This window comes from Etheostoma cragini, chromosome 15, assembly GCF_013103735.1.
Source record: "Etheostoma cragini isolate CJK2018 chromosome 15, CSU_Ecrag_1.0, whole genome shotgun sequence".
Classification (NCBI taxonomy): Eukaryota; Metazoa; Chordata; class Actinopteri; order Perciformes; family Percidae; genus Etheostoma; species Etheostoma cragini.
Window position 1 is genome coordinate 3058836 of NC_048421.1, and position 20457 is coordinate 3079292.

Sequence of the window (20457 nt, forward strand, 5' to 3'; positions counted from 1 at the left end):
TTTCTTTACTCCTCTATGACAGTAAACCGAAAATTTGAGTTTTGAACAACTAATCAATTAATCAACAATGGAAATAATCATTAGTTGCAGCCCTGGAAGCCACAGCAGTGAGTGTTTGATAATGTAAAGATCTTTTGGGTGGAGTAACACTTTAAGGGTGAGGCGACTGACCTTGTTTTCCTGGTCAGAGCGTCAGAACATCAGAGCAGACTCTGACAGGAAACCGTTACAAGCCAACTTGGACACGTTGCCGCGCTTTCATTGATGCATATCTCCTCTCAAGCAGAAGTGGAGAACTTCCTGTTTAATCTACTTCTGTTCATCTGTCTATGTACAAACTATATACAATCACATCGTGAGTTTGTATCGAATAAACTGAATATGTATATGGATCTGTGTGACTGTGTGTAGGTAGACATTTTCAAACTCATCAGCCCCTTATTGGCTGCTTCCCTCTGTTATTTGGATATTTCGCAAATCTAATAATCTTGTCAGCTGTAGCCGTCATTCTTGTGGTTTCTGCAACAGCGAGTCAAATCCATAAAGTACTTTAGGGATGCACCCTGAACTCTAAGTAAAGCAGCTCCGCAAGGTTTTATTAGAATGACGCTGCGTGGGATTAAAGCATCCAATGGTCAGTCAATTCAAATTCTGGATATCTGACGGGCTGTTTAAGTATCCTACTTTGCTCCATAGTACAGTGCTGGCATTGTACTGTGTATGAGGTAGATAAGAAGGGACACTATTCAGCACTGTATGGTTAAAAGCAAGCTAGTCTGTCTAGTCTGCATCCTACACTCAGACGCCCTTTAAATTGAAGCTTGCAAAATTAATGGGACGTTAGTTAGTTAGCACTCAATGATGTGTGCCAATAATGATTGTACAGCTTGGTATCCTACAGCTAATCAATGCACTGCTGCATTGCATTAATTTAAACAGCTATTAAAGAATGGTCCCTTTTCCCTTTGGGCCCTGTTGAACCTAATTTTGCTCATTGTCTAGTATTGTTAAAAATGAGGGCGGGTGCCTGGATAGCTCAGTTTGTAGAGGGGGCGACCATATATAGACGTTCTCTCCTCGACGCAGTGGGCCCGGGTTCGACTGCGACCTGCGTCCCTTTGCAACATGTCTTTCCCCCTCTCTCCCTCCTTCGTTTCTTCAGCTGTTCTGTCAATAAAAAGGCCTAAAAATGCCCCAAAAAGTATAATAACTGAAGCAGCGAGCCTAGCACGGTACCATTAATGACCAGAAGGTGGAATGATTGTGCTGCAACAATGAAACGAAGCTTCAAAGAAGCAACTGTGAAGCCTGAAGTGTTTCAGCTGCAGGTCTGGGGAAAAAAAAACAGCTGTGTGAGAAAAGTGTACCAGTTTGAAGAAAATCCTTTACGATAATGGCCCTTGTTTAGATTGTGGTTTGAAGTTGTGGATGAGTAGACTGGTTGTGTGTATCAAATTACAGAGTTCATCGTGAGTAGCCCTAATCTTAGTGTGTGTGTTTGTTTGTTTCTTCTCGCCGTGTGTGTGTGTGTGTGTGTGTGCATGTGTGCATGTGTGTGTTCATGTGTGTGTTCATGTGTGTGTTCATGTGTGTGTTCAGGAGGCAGCAATGGTCGTGCCCCCGCTGAGGCGCAGCAGGATCTGCTGACAGTCCTGCAGGGACCGACGGTCTCCCACCCGCTCCAGGGTGCGCTTGGCCTCGGCCAGCAGGCGGGTGCGATGCCCAGGCGGGGTTAGCAGGGGCATGGGCAGGTGGCGGCAGGCCAGGAGGATGGCATGAGCCCTCTCCCTCTCACCCAGGACACACTCACCTTCTGACAGCAGCAGGGGGGAGAAAAAAAGAAAGAAAGAAAAGTGCCAGGTTAGTGTCCATTGCGTGTGTGTGAATGATAATAATAGTTCAGATTAAGAACAACCTCAGAGTTTTTTTTAGATGTCCTCATCGTGGACTTTTCAGCATATGAACTCAAGCTATGAGCTATGAAGCTACGAGATAATGATACCAAGGTGTCATTTAGGTTAGTGTCCAACATAACCTCATAACCTTTCCAGGCTGAGGAATACTTTCTAGATGACGGGAGACGTAGCACCTCTATGATAAGACAGCGCTGCTCCCCCTGCCAAAGCCATTGAGAAAGTAAACACATAACACATTTAGTCTATGCTGAGATATTTGGGCGCACTTTGAAGGTTCAGCTAAACTTAACGCCTTCAGAAAGACAGGAACTTAAGAAGTTGGGATGGCACCACGCTGTATTGTGCAATCCAAAATTCTCCTCAATAGGGAATTTATTAAATGCTCCTTTGTAATTCCTCAAAGTCTTCCAAACATTCTTCCCGCAGGTGAAATGAGTAGTGCTGCTCAGAGTTTTTTTCTTAACAGTCTGTACTTGAATCAATGCGTTTCATTTCGTTTGAGTGTCCCTTACCGGCTGTGTAAGAGTTGTGTGTCCTGCGTCGGAGGTTGTGCTCCAGCAGCTGGTGTGTCCTTGTGGGACTGGCTCCGGCCATCAGCCTCACTGTGGTCTCATGGAGAAACACCTGCAGGAAAACAACACACACATCAGAGACGCAATGACTGTCATCCTCGCATATGTATTGGTGTTTGTTTGGAGAAGAACAGCCATCCTACACATAATTGGCTTGGCTATTAATCACTGCACTAATATCTAGTTGCATAACCAATATTTTCTGAGGACTGCTTCACATCAGTGTTGCGTGGAGTTGACCAACTTCTGCACCTGTGAACAGGTATTCCAGCCCAGGACGACTGGACTACATTCCATAATTTCTCTGCAGTACTGGGTTTTGCCTCCGAAACAGCATTTTTGATGTTTGGGATTGGGCACCGAGACTTTGCTGGCGGTCTCACAACAGAACCCTTGTAACATGATGCATTTCATGTGGTTCTTCGAGTCTTGCCAAGTCTGAACATAAATGATCACCACCCGCTGTGAGAGCGGTTGTTGTTAGAGACCCTCAGGCTACAGTAATTACTACTCCATTAAAATCTAACAAGCAGGCTCGATGATTTATTAAAGCGTGTCGAGATTTCCGCAGCTGGTTAGAGCTGGAGAGAACTTGATTTTCATGGTTGATACAGTAAATAGAGTATTATCACGAACAAGATTAGCGGGTCGCAGCTGATTTCTGGGCTGCCTGTGGGCGGCTACAGAGTTTTTGTTCACATAACGTGCCTGCAACATATTTTGGGTATTATTCACTTTAATACATTGCTTGTTACAGCTTTTCAAATCTGGAGAGTTGCCTGCTTTTTAATGTTGTTTCATAATAAATAGATTGTTTTCTTTGGCTCAAAGCTAGACCGACATGAAAGCTAATTTAATAACTAATCTTATATCTTGTTCTGGGCATTTGTTCATATTGGGATTTAAAGAGCTACATGAGCAATAAATGAATCTAAGACATTGCAACTTGGCAAGATCAACCAGTAGATCCACTGGAAACACAATATGGTCGAGGTCAGAATGACACATCCCCGGCCGTTTTCTACAATTCCCTGGCTCTTGTTTATCATTACTGCTGCAGGAAAGGATTTTCCATCTAAGCTTCTCTTAAAAATGTCCAGAACGTAGGCTTCAATGTTGTTTCTCCATCTCATCCTACACTTTAAGGGATCAGGTAGTTAATGCAAGACCCCGACGCAAAGTGGTTATAATTTGCTATGATGACCAGCTTGCTCTACAGTATCCCGCTTATAGTCTATATCCAGTCTATGTGCTCCATTGCCGACAAAAATTCTGCCAGATGTCAATATTTTTGGCCAGATGTCCTTTACCTTCCTCTTTCTTTGTGTTGTAATTTTAAACTCCGGTTGATTTCTGAGGACTATGGTGAACTGCTCCTCAGAGCTCTGCAGGGTAAATCCAGACAGCTAGCTAGACTATCTGTCCAATCTGAGTTTCCTCCACCCTTTCTCTCCCTTTGTGAACTGCTGACTTATACTTGGCAATGGTCTGTCATACGGGAATAACAGAATGTTGTGATTTGTAATTTAGTAATCAACAAGGCCGTTTAATAAACAATGTGTAAAATATAATGTATAAACAGTTCTAAGTTCTACTGACTGTAACGTTTTGGTGATTTCTGAACTCCTGAACATATCTGACTTGATCTGGTCACGGATGTACCTTGTGTTGCGCCTGTCTGTAGCACTGGGTGAGCTTTCTGAGTGCGCTGAGGTCCCTCTGGAAACCAGCCAACTGGGACCCAGGGGCCGGGCCAGGCTCTCCGTTACTGCTGCCTCCCCGCTGCCATAAACTGGTCCTCAACGTCAGCAGAAGGTCACAGATCAGGAGCTCCACTCCCTGGGAAGAGGGAAAAAAAAAGGACAAAAGATCAAAGTGTTGTTTGGTGCATTTTAACACAAAATTAGGGCTGCAACTAATGATTATTTTTTATTGTCCATCAATCTATTTTCTCAATTAATCGATTAGTTGTTTGGCCTATAAAATGTCAAAATAGTGTGAAAAGTGCAGATCAGGGTTTCCCAAAGCCCAAGAAGACATCCTGAAATGTCTTGTTTTGTCTCAAAGATACTGAGCTTACGGTCACAGAGGAGTGAAGAAACTAGAGAAGAAAAAATAAATTAAAAAGGATGTATAGATCACACTGAAAAAGCTGAAATGAGAGAATACAGACTTTTTTTTTCATAAAAAATGACTCAAAGTGGTTAACAGTTTAGTTGGCGATTCATTTTGTAATAACCAATTGATTCATCTTTGCAGCTCTACATAAGACGCATCATTTAAAAAAAAAAAAAAAAAGATTTATTAAGGGATAAATGTGACTCAAAGTGTCACTCAAAGACGGCTTTACAGCCACAACCCACCAACAACAACCAGCCCCGGTCACAACCAGCGCGTCTCCTCCAACATGCATGCCTATGATGTAGCCTAAACGGGATATTCGGTGCTGTCTAATGTGAAGCGCTGGGGTGTGTAGCGGGTGCGTGCAGATCGGGGAGGCCTCTGTACTGCGCTGCAGACACATTGCACTCGGCTTCAGGATCATGCAATGCAACTACAATGCACCACAGCCACCTCCTGCCACCCACACTGCGCACACACACGCACTGCCTCACGGCAGCCCGGCCCAAACTGAGCATGCAGCGTGTATGCATGATAACCTAAATGTATCAAATTTAGCGAGTCCTGATAGGAGGGGAAAGGTTTTTCCAGTCTGTAAAATGTGTATGTGCAAAATGCAGACAAAATTAAACAGCAAGTGCTCTAATCACAAACCCGGAGAAGATCTTAAGATTGTTTGTGGATTTTTGTGATTATTTGTACACTACCTTGTTCAGCCAGTTCCCGGTCTGGGCGAGGGGCACCGAGTTGCTGGAGCGCAGGTAGCTGCTGGCTCTGTCGCTGTGGGACAGGCAGGCTACCGCCCCTTCTCCCTTCAGATGGGAAAGACTCATCTGAACAGCCTTGCAAAGATGCAGCACAGCCTTGGGCAGAGGGTGGCTGCAACAGAGAGTGAATGTGGGATTGTTCTACAGTTAATCTTAGATTTTTGGGAATCTACGCGGGTTAGACAAGATGATCCGGTTATGACTTCCATGTCTCTTAATCAAGGTTATCTTAAAATTTTGGGATTATTACAGCTTGAAAGATGCCTGTAATGTTCACCAATTTAAACTTGAATGGAGAATGAATGCTTCACCTTCACGTTTATTCTAGTTTCTGTATTGTGTGGGAGTTTGTGTTTTGTCATATTTAGACCAACTGAAACAAGTTGTACTTTGCTTACTCAAGAGTGTGCAGAGCCCTCGGCATCCGCTCTGCCTCTGCCAACAGTGACCTCACTGCGACATCATCGCCCTGCAGCCAGTGCACGGCAGCCTTCAGGACCAAAGCCCACCAACGACTCACTGGGTCTCCCACTGGCAAGAAGAAGAGAGGGGAAATAATGTAGAAATAAAAACAAGAGGGACAAACTAGCTCCAGTCTGAAGAACCCGAACAGACTTCTTTTGTGGCCATCATAACCTTTTCCTTGTCAAGTTTTAATTGTCAAATAATAGATGATGTGATGGTTAGGACCCCTGTCTTTTTGTCTCCGCTCTGTCTCCCCTGCGGTATTAAAAGGGTGGGGTAATATAAAAGGCAGAATGTCTCAGTGTGACAACAAGGATTGATTAAGGATGTGGTTAATTAAAATCGCCTGAACAGTTTGTCAATGTTTTCATCTCTATTGCAAGCCATTTATTACCAGAAATCAATGACTGCAAGTGTTATCTGTGATAATCCAATAAATAGCTAATCCCAAAAGCCAGATTGCTTTTCAGTGTGCTGCAAATAGAGCAAAGAAAATCCATTCATGTTGACAGTAATAACTCTGATGTCTATCTGGTTAATCATAAATAGAGAGAAAAAAAAAAACATCCAACGTGATTCATGCTTTACTGTGATTGGGCAGGGTTGTTCTCTACGTGGTATTCATACCTGGGGTGGTGGTGTGACTGGGAGGAGTCGAGAATGCAGGAGGAGGGGAAGGAGAGTCCTCTGTACAGCTGTTCAACAACTGGAGGAACTCCAGGGCACTGGAAAACTCCCTGAAAGAGAGACAAACCAGAGTAAAAGAACAGATCCAGGGTAAATCACTAATTCACATCAAACAGTCAAAAAGCACTGCCGGTACCCTTGGCTTACCCAGAGTCGTTCTTGCGTTTGCCAGCTTCGGAGTCGCTCTGCGGCTGGATGAGTGTGTGAACGGCTCTCTCCAAAAGCTTCCTGCAGAAACAGCGGTGCAGCTGGGCAATGGGGTCAGCTGGAGGAAACAGAGAGAGACAGTGAAATCCCAGCATCTTTTATTGACATATTATTTCTTTAATACCGAATAAACTGTCCATATCTGCATTCACACTGTAGACACGGACGCAAAACAATCAACTCATACAGTAACTTCAGTACTGTACTCACTTCAGTAAATAGCTATTAAACCTTTACAAGTTCATTTGTTTGTTCAAGCATCTGAAATGCCCAGAAACACTAAAGAATCTCAATATTCATTCAAGGTATCAATTAAAGAGTTTTATTTAAACATGTTATACTATAGCTTGATGGCCTTCTATAGACCACAAGTTTTTCTTTTTTGTCATTGAATGTGTGAAATCAGGGGTCTTTTTTAATTTATTTTTCAGTTATTTCAGATCTGTGAAGGGTTGCGATTGTTTTGGAGTTAAAATTAGAAAGAAAAAATATAAAGAAAGAAAGCTTGTAAAAGAACAAAAAAAGGACAAAGACATAAAAGAGTAATAGAGAATGGGCCAAGTCCTGTATGTAGGTCATACCTGGGTCTCTCTGAGAAGTGAACACCTCATCGCTGCTCTCTGACTTCAACGACCAATCGCAACTCAGGAAGAACTGCCTACCCAATGGGGTGAAGAGCCAGCGCAGGCAGTCAGGGATCAGCTTGGTCTCTGATTGGTTGGCCACACTCTCTGCACAACTCAATAGATAACCCTGGGAGATAAGACATAGAAGAAAAGACGCTGACGGAAAGAAAACTCATCCAGAGTATAATCAGACATCATTAAAATAATAACGAGATAAACAGGACCATGTAGGAGACTTACAGGCAGACAGGACAGGTGGTGGCCCAGCAGAATGCGCAGGGCTGTTGCTGCGGTGACGTAGATCTGGGTGAGCTGGGCGGGGGCCATCTTGCTTCGGGCGCTCTCGCTGAGGTTGAGAGCGCTCAGAGACACGGACAAAGCCCACAAGCTGCTGCGCTGAGGCAGTTTTTCTACAGACACAGTGAGAAATTGTATAACAGTGTTCATTCAGCGTTCAAATCTTCAAAGCATGTCAAAGTGAAAGTATGTTGCAATATTGATTTGGTGTCATTTTTGTGGTTGTGGAGTCAATAATTTAACCCTTGTGCACCTGTCCTGCCAGTGTAAAGCATTAGTCCACTTTGTTCTTAACACTCACCTGTGAGATGCAGCTGGCTCAGCTGGTGGTAAACCAGCGCGGCGTCCTTTGCACTAGTCCTAGCTTCCTCCCCCTCATGCTTTCCCCCAACCTGACGAACCAGCCAACCCAGAGGAGTTGGACGATGCAAGACGTAGCGAATCAGATTCCAGGACAGAGAGCAGACCAGTTCCAGACTGGTTGAGGGAAGAGCTCTGGTCAAGACGGACAGGCAGGTTTCTAAACTGGCCTTTGCTGCTGTGTAATCTCCCTGCAGGCGACAGGAGACAGGAAAAATAGCAAACTAATCAGTATTCAGAAGACTGATAGGAAAGGATGGTGGGGGGGGGCGGGGAACCGTCATTAGTTCTGAACACAATTTGAACAAAAGCTAAAAATAACCCCAGGAAGGCTAAAATGAGACATCAAAAACAGTGAGAATCAAAGAAAGTGGGTGAACTGCGAGCACTGAGCACGTGCAAAAAATGGAGAAAAGAGTCACTTGAAATGTGAGTAGTGTGCTTATTTGTTTTGCTATATTTTGATAAGATACACCTACTCTTTCTTTAGAAGTTTACTGAGCACAGAATAAATATTACGCAATGGAAAATATGTAGAAACTGGACTGGACTGGACTCAATCTGCCAATTACCTTAATGGATCGATTAGTTGTTTGGTCTATAAAATGTCTGAAAATATTGAAAATGTCCATCGCAAAGTGATGTCTTTCAATGTAATTTTTTGTCCCAAAGATATTTAGTTTAATAGGATATAAAACAAGAAGTTGGAAATTAATATATCTGAGGGACTGAAAACAGCATTTTCTGCCAATTTTACATGAAAAATGACTTCAACGATTAATATATCAAATAATGGAAATTATATTTCTGATGTTTTCTTGGCATGTTTGAGACTTCCTTCCCATCCCAGGGAATCTGTACCCACCCTTTTGAGATGGAGGTCAGCTTGTTTGCGATGCCTCCAGAACGACACTGATTTTGGCGAGTGAAGGGGTGTGACGGGCTCCCACAGGTAGAGCACCCTGACACAGCCCCACACCGCTCCCACACCGCTCAGCACCCACACCATCACCCACGGCAACAGGCACCGCAGCCAGGATGCTGGAGGGTGAGAAGAGAAGAAAACATGGGGTAAGGTCACTACAGATTTTAAAATACGTTACTGCGCTTAAGAGGAGTCAGCCCTGCTCACCGAAGTCCTGCGTGTGTGTTGGAAACCAGACGAGCGTTCTGGTTGACCCGTGGTCTACGGGGAGGCTGGGGCCACCTGAGGCCTCAGAGCCCAACAAAGATGGCAGAGGGTTTAGAGACAGGCAGAAGAAGGTCAGGACGCAGAGAAGCAGTCGAGAACCATCCATCACTCCAACCGAGGAGGGAGAATCTGGCTCACTCTTCATCTGCAAGGAGGTGAAAGAGCCCATGTTCATAATAATGAATAATATACTTCATCCACAATCCTTGTCAAATATTAAACTTACATAATGATTGAGTCTGCTTGAATTTGAATCTTAAATGTGAGAGATGGAGAGAGCTGACGCAGTGTGATTTGTTTTCTCCAGTTGGGAGCTAATTTTTTTTGATTATTCAGACACCACATGAACGCAACACAGATGTCTTGCAATGTCAATGAAATATATTAATCATGTGTGTATCTGCGCCGTGATTCGGATCAGCTCCAAAATGGTATGGGTTCTTCCTTGGCTCATGCTACAACTTTACACCTAATTCATGACAGTCTGGGTAGGTAGTTTTTCTGTAATCCTGCTGACAGACAAACAAACTGAGCCAAAAACATGACCTCGTTGGCAGAGTTAATAAATAAAAATTCTACATTTCGTTGTAGATACATTTGTATCCAACATGAAATAAGCAGACAGCAGTAGTAAAAGTGTTTTTACTTTAAAGCAAGAGCAGTAAGGAGCAGTAGGGCTACTATCGATTGAATCAACTACAACTATTACTCTAACACGTATGGCGTGTTACCTGATCGTGATCCATCAAGGGGCTGCCTGGCTCTGAGTCTACACAGTAAGGAGAGAACTGCTGAGGGGAACCAGAACCAGAGTCCGAGGCTGGAGGTGACATCATCACTATTTCCTCTTTAAGCTCCACGTCTTCAGACAGAATCGCCCTCTCTGAGATAGAGAGAGAGAGAGAGAGAGAGACTCAGGGAAAGTTGCTACAGATCCCGCTCTGCCTCTAACTAATGTAGTAATGCATTTAGTAAAACACTTACTGTTCTTCTGGTTGCCCATCTTAAGGGCCATGTTTTCCTGCCGTAGTTTGTGGTTGACCTGTTGCAGGTACTTGATGTAGTCAATGGCCTTCCTCAGCACTCCTGACTTGTGCATCTGGGGGGAAAAAAATGAAGAAGGACATTTCAGGATTCAACTTTTTAACAAGCTCCAATTTAAACACTAAACAATTCACATTAAAATGGTCTTTATTGTCCTCGTTTAAAACTCACTAACCTTTGCGTCATTGCCCATGACGAGGTCTCTGAGCTCTATGATCTTGTCGTTGATGGAGGACCGATACCTCTTCTCAATGATGTTGTGAGTCGTCCTCCTCTCCCCCTCCTTCACCACTCCCCCCGGACCTACCATTCCTCCCATCATCTGGCCTTGCTCCATGCTTGATCTGGCTCCGTTTGAGCAGTGAGAGGAGCCCGGCTGTAGCTGCTTGATTGGCAGCTTGTCTCCTCCACCCATCATAACCGGGACGGTAGTCAGGATGTTGCTGCTCATCAGCGTCTGGGGAAGACAATCAGTAGCAGTACATTAATTTTCAGCGCGGGGACAAATTTGTGACCATTGGTGACAACCAAATAATAATAGAAAATATTTTATGCTAGCTGTATACCGGGACTTGCAGAGCTGTGTTCTGGATGGGCGTAGTCAAGGTGGTGATCCCTGCGGGGCTTTGCATGGTGGACAGGACTTGCGTGCCGTCTGGTTTGAGTGTTGTAAGAACCAGTGAATCTGTCTTCAGAATCTGAGGCTGCTGGACCAGAACCTGATGGAAAGACGAGGTCAATGTGAGGCTTTTGTGTTTGGTTTGCAAAACACTGATACTCAGATCAGGCCTCAACTCATCTTTGCTTCTAGACCCAACATCGTGAAACAAAAGAATTTGTGTATGACCTTTTCCAGTAATTAGGGCTTAAGGTTTGTTTAAATATAGACCTTTTATTACCTGATATCAGCTACTACCATTTTTAATCATTTTCTAACAGTGAAAACAGTGATTAACTCTTCAAACCCTGCTAACAACAATGAGGTTTACTCACAGGTACTTGCTGCATCTGTTGTTGCATAGTGTGGACTGTGGTGGGCGCTGAGAGAGTCTGGATGGTCTGACAGGTTGGGGTCAGAACACGCTGGTGCTGTATGGTCATTGGTTGGAGCTGTGGTGATGTCATAATGCTCTGCATCTGCGGTTGGAGGACTGAGAAACAAGATGATGCAAGATTTGTCTGTCAAATTCAAAATCCACTGCAGATCCTTAACGTAAACCATATTATTGCAGTAGCATGTAACGTAAAAGACAACCTAATGTAGTGATTGATAACTTTAATCTGTGTTCACCCTAGTGTCAACCATTCTGATACACAGAACACTCTCCTATTTCTTTCTTTACTCACCTTGGAAGCCAGGAGCATGGCTCTGGTGGCAGATGACAGGGCTCTGGATGAAACGCGAGTGTCCGCCGTTGGAGGCAATCATCACAGTTTGGGCAGCCTGGGTCTGGATGGGCAGGGCCCCCTGGCTGTGGGTCTGAACCAGGGTGTGGACCGGGAAGCTCTGGGTCTGCATGGGGATCCCCTGGGCGTGCATCTGCATTTAAGTAAATCAAAACCCAGTTTTATCTAAACATGAGTTCATTAGATTATTAAAGTTTGATGCAACATAAAGACCCGTATTTGGGAAAAAGGCATATTTCCCTCAAGACAATAAACTATATTCGCCAGGCTGAATATAGTTTGCTGAGATGTGCATTGCTGTTTGTAGGGATGCTGAGCTGGATATTATATTTTCCTGTCTGAGTACTCCAATTTTTTTTCTTCTGTCAGCAAAAGCTTTTCTATTATGGATGGCACAATAACACAAAATGAATCAACGTCGTCTCCACAACGGACAATGAAATCGGAGCAGGAGAGGCAGATGCCTTGAAAACAGCCTGACACAAAACTACAGCACTCATCCATCACTGCAGCACTTCCAAAGCTCTTTCAGACGCTCACTGAGATCCAAAACTTAAAACAGCAAAACCTTGAATGCAGAGTTTTTCTTGGCTCAAGATAAGACACAAGTGGTACCATCCTAATAAAGTGTACCGTACCTTCAACTGGCTCTTGCAAACACTTCTTACAAGCAACGTATTTTAGGAGAATATTTAGGTGAAATCTCATTACTGTTTAACTGCCTGTAATAATCAGTAATCAATAATCTGCACTACTTCCACTGCCCTCCCAGTTCTCCTCCTTGTGAACTACGAGCACCATATCTGTAAAGCTGAAAAAGAAATTACACTGATGAGGTGTTATGTTTATTTAGGAAACCTCTTTAAGAAATTGTGACGTGCAAAAGAAACAATATTCACCTGTTTGAACAGCCATGAAATATCAGGATTCCGGCTGAAAAATTCCTGCTGTAGGGAAACAAGACTAGGTTGAAAACCTAGTATATGGCTGGACCGTATTGGTCAATGTGCTAAATTGTGGCCAAATTGTTACATAGATAGTCATTTTCTATAATGTAAATCCCTAAACGTTCATCTGTAATTAACTGTAGTGGTCCCAGTAATATTTGTTCCTAAAGTTTAATGAAGTATATGGTATTACTTAGTTAAGCTATTTTTTAGACGGACTAATATGACCACAAATACTGATCTAGCTATCTTCCAAAAGAAATTTGATCACCTGGCAAAAATAATATTTACACAAGAAGTAGATCTCCTGTTTTTTAAGCATTTAAAAATGAATGTAAAAATCAATGTAATCCCTTTATGAGACAGTCCTCTCCTTTTTAATATGAATTTTTGATTATTTTACTTCCTTTTTTTTCTCTTTTTTTTCTTTTTAATCAGAACTTGTGGCAGTCACGATGTATTGTAATAAACTAATATGTTCTACATACTGTATGTCTATTCTAGCTTTTGTATTCACAAAAGTGGTAAAAAAAAGTTGATTAAGTATAAAAACATTTTTTAAACTAATTTAAATCCTTACATTTCACTGGTGTGAAGAGACACACACTGGCGTTTTAGTGTCAGAACAAGACTGCTGTCAGGAACACATGGGCGGCACGTAGAGCAGCATTCATAAAGTCTGAAAGGCTGTTTGCAACGTGTTTATAAAGGCCAGAAGCCTATGAACTATATTAAAATAAAACGGCAGGTAAAAGGGGACCAATGACCTCATCCGCTTTCTGATGTTTTATTTGGCTGTTGTGGCAAAGACGTCCCCAGTGGAAACATGGAGGTGCTCCCGCTCTGCTGTGGTCCACCAAAAACAGACGGCTCTTAGTTTCAGCAGCACCTTTCCCGGTGCACTGTGCTGGTTATGATGCAGCGCCGCCACGACGGCCTTATACCAAAATTGCATTTACAAATGACAGAAATCAACGCTCGGGTTTTCCATGAACACACCCGCCGGATTTTTGTCTAGAAATGGTCCTATAGCGGGTTTTTTCTTCCCAATACCGATTCTGATACCTGAACTTGCGTACCGGCCGATACCGAGTACTGATCCAATACCAGCGTGTTATATATTTCATTATGATTTTAACAGCTGTATGCTACTATCACTGTATGGATGTGATATGCTTTCTAAATTTGTTGTGCAGCCTGGCTCAGGTTAAACCTTTTGTGAAACATGAACCAAAAAACAAACAATGAATGTCACAGAACCTTCTTTTACTATCCAGTTTGACAGAGAGTCCTAACAGAAAAATAACATAGATAAACTACTGTAAAGTAGATTTTCTCCGGTGCTAAACTCGGATCAAGCATAAACCCCAGGGTTTTAGGCAGTATCGGAGGCTTTTCCAAAAATTGGTATCAGACCCCCAGTTATTATTATTATTTTTATTTTTTTAAATTTTTTTCTACAGTTTTTAACAGTGATCCAGAATGAAAATGTGCTGAATTTAGCAGTCTGTTTTTCTGCTTGGGTTAACATTCTGAGTTTTAATTTGTTTTTGGCAAGATTCAGCAAAATAAACTGGATTCTGTGTGGCCCTGGTGGTTACCCTTGTCAAACTGAGGATTGGAGTGTGAAAGTGGTGATAGCTGGTACCTGGATGGTGGGCTGGGCTGTCTGTTGGGGCTGAGGCTGGATGGGCTGGACAACCTGAGGCCGGGGCTGGAGGAGCGGAGGGCTGCGGGTCACCGGCTGCGGCACTGACAAGACAGTCGTTGGGGAGGGGGTCTGCGCAGGAGTGAGGGGAGGGGTGAGGGGCAGAGACTGGGGAGACAGTGTCTGGGAGGGGGTGAGGATAACGGCGGGGCTCTGGTAGACGACAGGGGCTGGTGTTGTGGGAGTTTGAGGGGTTTGAACGGCAGGTCGGGGAGCGGTGCTGGCGCTGCCACTCTGTACAGAGCCTGCTGTGGTCATCTGCTCTTCAAACAAGTCGGGGAAGTCCTGGTTGCTGACAAACTGCAGCATCTCTGAGGAGATGGAGACACACAACGGACATTACATCAAGTCTGGATTTGATTAAGAAATCACAATGTTCAAAAAATATCTAAATATGTTTGGGACAGCTCCGACATTCATTCAGTGATACAAAACATGAAAGTAAACTTAAAGCGTAACTCTCGCCAAAATGAGCGATTTTTTTTTTCTCTGACTGGAAGACAGCACAAAGGTTAAATCAAGTTATTTCAAAATTAAATCGTGAACTGGTTGAATCAAGACCGCAACTTTATAACAATTCAACACCTTAACAATTCTATAACAAATGGTTTGATACTGAGAAATACAATTTTAGCGATAAAAGATTTTTTACTTTAAATTGACAGTATCACTCAGTATCCAGAATGCAAATGATGTGGTGAAACCTGCAGATCAGAATTGCAACATTATCTAATTTCAATTCAATGGCTCGGCTACACTCAGATTACCACAGTTACAGCACCAGGAGATAAGAATCTATAGTGCTTTCCCAAGTGTCCTTGACAAAAACCTCAACCCAACGTAGGGTGGTAAGGTTGCCCCAATCTAGATCTGTAGATGTGTGAATGCTGTTAACTGCTTACAGATACGACTAACTACTTATCTGACCCCTTAATGGCCACATGCACACAAAGAAAGAAGCTACTGTTCTGGTTATAAACCAGGGAACAGATTGTACTGGATGCAAAAGGCCTTCAAACAGGTGGCCTTGAAAAGGTGTGTGGTAATCTGCCAATAGCAGCAGGGTTAAAAAGAAACCTGATGGATGGATGGATGGATGGCACTTATGGATGTTAACAACCGTTTAACCATTAACTGACAGTAAGAATTTTGACGTGGGGTGCACGATTCAGCAAATGTCAAGATTTGATTTAAAGGCTCAAGATTCGATTCAAAAATCCATTTGATTCAAAAACTATATTCAATTTAAAAAAAACAATTCACAGTATTTACAGTAAATGTAGTTACTTTTCCCATGTATATACACGCCAATACAAAATGAAAAATAATTCTATGAATCGATTTTGAATCAGCAGAGCTTGAATCACTTCATGAATGGGAATCCATTTTTTTTTTTGGAAAGCCAAAAAGCATAACATGATCCCTTTAAGATCTCTTGTTCACTTTGAAGGCTTGACAGCTATGAGGCGAAAGGTTGCCAAAGAACACAAGCCTGTGGTCCACTACTGTGAAAAACACCCTGTTTTTCATGGTCCCACAGGACTTTGGAACTTGAAGACTTTTGACAATTGCTTTACAGAGTCCACCTGTGGGGGATGCTGCCCTGGCTGATCTATATCACTGATAGCACATATGGTTCAGCCATCAGGGTCCATACAGTGTCAATAAACCGCCTTCAGCCTTGAACTGAGTCTTACTGTACAGCAGAGTGAGACCAGACAATCCAACAAACCACATTCATCGACTGGGACATAAAATCAGTAAGCACAAACTGAAGGGAAATGTATTGTTTGACATATCCAACCTGTATCGTGGAATTCCTTCAATAAAAAATAAATAAATAAATAAAATAAATAAATAACTATAATCAGTAAGCACAGCCCCCCTAAAGAGACCGTCCATAATATCTTTGAGTGGGGGAATGTTTTTTTACAGCAGACATTAGCAGTGAGAGTCAGAGACACTGGTTATGATACAGCTAAGAGACAGCTGACACAGTTTTGTCATCTTTTATCTCAATCTACATTTAACACAACTAAAACACTAAAGGGCTAGGATAGGAGAATAGATGTATGAAGCTAGAACAATTAAAACATTACAACACCTAGGTTCTCATCTTTGTAAGCAACAGACACCAACTTCCTGTCACCGGTCTCTCATCCCATGTTGCATCTCATTATAGCGTAAAGGTGTAGTTCTCTGCGTATATATAGGTTACTTTTTCTGTTGTGACCAAATGGCAACAGGCAAAGCAAGGATGGTAGTTCCTCGGATGGTACTATGAGTTCTGTTGGTCGTCAGCAGTACTAGAGAGTCATGAACACCGACAGTATTTCCTAAATTCGGAACATAAATGATTAGAGTTGCAAAGATGAATCAATAAGTTAATTAATCTACAACTATTTTAATAAACAATTAATGAGGTTTGAGTATTTTTTTAATGAAAAAAAAGTATAATTTCTCAGGGGGGCAGACTGTTGATGACAGCCAGTACAAAGTAGCTCTGAGACCTCAGAGCTTTAGACAAGCTTACACAAAGGGGGACAGTTTCCTAGGCTGCTAGGCGCAAAGAAAATAGGTTACATAACCAGAACTGCAGTTGCTAAAAGAATAATTGGAAGAGGAAGAATGTTCTGGATGAATATAGGGTCAATTGCATGAGCCCTTACTGGGCTCTCTAAGACCTTCCACTCAACGAAACACACATGGCTCATCTGAAGAACAACGATAATAACTCTGAGTCGAGACCCACCGCTGTCTAGCTTAGATTTTAAATATGTATAATTAATCGGGGTGATAATCTCTTGGCACCTGAACGATTCGATTCCGATTCAGAGACCAACGATTTGATTCTAAATCGATTATCAATGCATCGCAATACATTTCCATTTCCATGTGTGATTTAAAAAAAAAATACACTTCTAAATCTGAGTTTGTTAGATTTTGACACACACAAGTTTTAATGAAATGTCTTGGCCACTGAGGTTTAATTTTGTAGTCATTCCACGCTTAAACCTTAAACATGCTTATGAAAGTCACCTTCTTCGTGTTTAAAGGTGGAGAATTGGCTTCTTAGAACATGTAATGAGATAATAATGAACAGCCTATATGTGTTTTGCCTAATTATTTTATGTATCTCTTATTAGATCATGTGTATACCTACGAAACTTATTTTTTTCCTTTTTGGCCATTTTTGTGTTTTTTTCCAGCACTCTTGCCTAAACTCTGAGTTGTTGTCCAGTACCCCATCCTCTTTCAGTCACTCTGTTTTCTGATTTGTAGATGTCCGGAGACAGTAACCTTTACACATTTAAAAATATACTGTGTGTAATTGATTATTAACTTATCAGAATCGAGCACTGAATCGTTCTAGAGAGAATTGCGATGCATCTATGAATAGATTATTATTATTATTACTGATTATCGATTACATTAGGAAGATGGGACCTACGGTTTTTGTAACAGGGGGTCAGTTCTTTTGTAGTTGGCTGCTCTGTCTCATGGGGAAATTGAAGTGATTGATAAGCTCACAGAGACTGAGAAAAGAAAAAAGCTCAAGTGTGTCTTTGTTGCAGCTCGCCTGTGAATTCATCCGTCAACCCTCAGTTGTCATTTCCCTCTCTCTATGTGTACATTCCTGTCTTTTCACACAATGATTAAGTGGGATTATATAACTGTGGCCAGGGGGAGTGTTGTCTGCCTTCTTTGTCCAAGGGTGTCCTTTGAAAAGAGAATTAACACCAGACACCAAAGCCTGCGTGCAATATCATCAATGTTGGCCGGTATTGGTTGACTCATCTTGTTAAGTAGTATCATAAAGCCACTGTCCACCATGGCCAGTGGACACTGTCTGACACTCCCACATGGTCTGGTGACTTGGCAGTAAGTAAAATTACACCCTAGTGGAAATCTGGTGACTCTGCACTGGCCGGCGTTTCACTAAAAGCCCTGTCCTTTCAGTATGTGCCAAAGGGAGAAACTTGTTTTGATAAGAGGGGGCGATTGGATCAGGGATGCTGTTTGTTCCCTGAACGCCTGCCTACACAACTGTTGTCAGACATGAGAGGCCTAAGATTTTCACTGCCACCGAGACAAATAAAACAACCTTAAAAGTTGAAAAAGATGCTGAAGAAATTCTGTCAAAAGCTTAAATCTGGACATGGAAGTTTTGAAGTCTAAATAAATCAAAATCTCAATGGTTCATCTTATGACCCTTGGCTTACATTTAAAAAACAAAGACAATCACAGCTCGATGAGCCAGTTAAGTTCCACTCTTGTGCCTCCTTTCACTGCCCACATACACAGATTCCTGATGAATGACACCTCTCATTTGCGTCATGAGAAATATAATTCTGCCCGAAACTTCACTCAATTACATTTCCATTGATGCTATGTCTTCCAAAAGTCATTATTTGCTTAATATGATGTGTTTATTTGCAATGTGATGTGTCTGTGTGTTTGGAATGAATCTAACTGACTCAAGTAGCTAAACAACAGAAACATACATCATTCATGTAACGTCATAAGTTAGCGTTAATTGGTCGGCTAATCATTCTCAACCTCCCTTTTAACAACAGCTGCATCGACAGTACTTTAAATAATCAACTTTGTGTCTTGTGCAGCCTTCAGCTCCTTCCGCTCAGCAGGATGAGCATCTCATAACCAGAGCTCTCAACCTGAGCGGAAACACTTAAGAAAACAAAGAACACTTAACAGTGTTAGCAGTGACACTCACCGTCGATGTCTCCTAAGGTGAACTCGTCCCCTAATTCCGCTAGAGTCGGGTCCATGTTCTCCATGGTGGAGACGTACTCTCCGGTATCCATCCTGTCTGTTACGCTAGCACCTCGCCTCCCCGGCTGTCACCGGAGGTTAGCAGGGGGGAACAACAGCACCCGAAGGATATTCGGTGGCGTTCAGCAACGCCTACAACCCCCTTATCCGATCGAAAAAAATGTTCTTTCCGGACCAACCGTAACACAACACTAGAGCCTCAAGAGAGGCATAACTATATAGCCATAAACTAGATAGATCAAACCGATATACGCTTAAGTCGCCGCCATATTGTTTTACGCTCAATACGTCATTCACAAACAGACTATGTGGCCCAAAGCGGGTTCTGATTGGCCGTAACCTAGCTGTTGTTGTCATGAGACCAGTTACCATCGTCCAATGACAAGACCGTATTTGCCGTGGTCTGATAGTGCGTCACCATCAGAAGCTTCATTTGAATAAACCGCGCCCCATTTATTTATGAAAAGAAGTGGACTTCTTCCAACACATCCACGACTTCATTAGACAATTTAGCGCCTAAGAAGAAGCTAATGACAAAAAATAATGAATGAATATGTATAATTCAAAGTAATACTGGAGACATGTTTATTCAAATGATACACGTTTCTATGTAGCCCTACTTAAAATTAATTAAATGTTTTGTGTTTAATTTAAATGCAAAACCCTATTGCATCTTTTTTTAATTACACATACTGTCCATTCAGAGTTAATGATTTTCACCTTTATGATGCATCTTAATAGTATACTTCAGGTTAGGGTTTAAAAAAAAGCAGCAACAGTGCAGGAAAACTAAAGTTTTACTTTAAAAAAGTAACAATACGTAGGCTATAAGCAGTTAAAAATATTAAAGTTTTGATAAACTAAGATTTAAAAAAACACTAGAATTACCACTTTGTGGATGTATGCCTCTGCCATACAATCAATTTGCAGTTAACATCCATGTCTGACCAGATTTACATAATATATGTAGTGGTTTAAGGGAATTTAAGAAATTGTGTATTTTTTGGTGAAACGTGGAGGCTTCACACACACATCTTCAATCTGGCAGTACAGAAGATCTTTACTGTCCCTAGAGTTTCTAGATTATTGCCATATTGGCCAGAAAATTGCTTTTAAAGACAATCCTTTGAGACGTGTGACTCCCAAAATCTAATCAGTTAATGCTAAAATGTTAGTGGAGGTTTGTCCAAAATTTGAAGAAATTCCCTCAAGGCGTTCCTGAGATATCACATTCACAACAATGTGATGGACGGAAAATCCCAAAACATGATGGATCTGGGTACTGCTGTTGTTGAATTATTAACGTCTAGGACTAGGTAATCCATCCATCACATGTGAGGTACAGTG

General features: G+C 42.2%; 1 protein-coding gene across 9 annotated transcripts; it reads right to left on the minus strand.

The window, feature by feature from the left end:
- Positions 1-1216: 1216 nt before the first annotated feature.
- On the minus strand, positions 1217-19406 carry srebf2 (sterol regulatory element binding transcription factor 2). 9 transcript variants are annotated; one of them, XM_034893213.1, is made up of 22 exons: positions 19052-19406; positions 14257-14627; positions 12561-12608; positions 11602-11794; positions 11248-11405; positions 10821-10973; positions 10430-10711; positions 10195-10309; positions 9942-10093; positions 9151-9355; positions 8884-9059; positions 7960-8209; positions 7602-7771; positions 7317-7488; positions 6676-6793; positions 6469-6578; positions 5775-5907; positions 5317-5488; positions 4151-4327; positions 2429-2540; positions 1588-1810; positions 1217-1537 (listed from the first exon to the last, which is right to left on the minus strand). In XM_034893213.1, exons 1-21 carry the CDS (start codon positions 19140-19142, stop codon positions 1596-1598), a joined length of 3573 nt encoding a protein of 1190 aa, XP_034749104.1. In that variant the 5' UTR covers positions 19143-19406; the 3' UTR covers positions 1217-1537; positions 1588-1595. The 9 variants fall into 9 exon arrangements, with proteins under 9 accessions (XP_034749104.1, XP_034749103.1, XP_034749100.1 ...); XM_034893212.1 differs by having other exon boundaries at positions 1217-1540; positions 1587-1810; XM_034893209.1 differs by having other exon boundaries at positions 1588-1813.
- Between the last annotated feature and the right edge of the window lie 1051 nt (positions 19407-20457).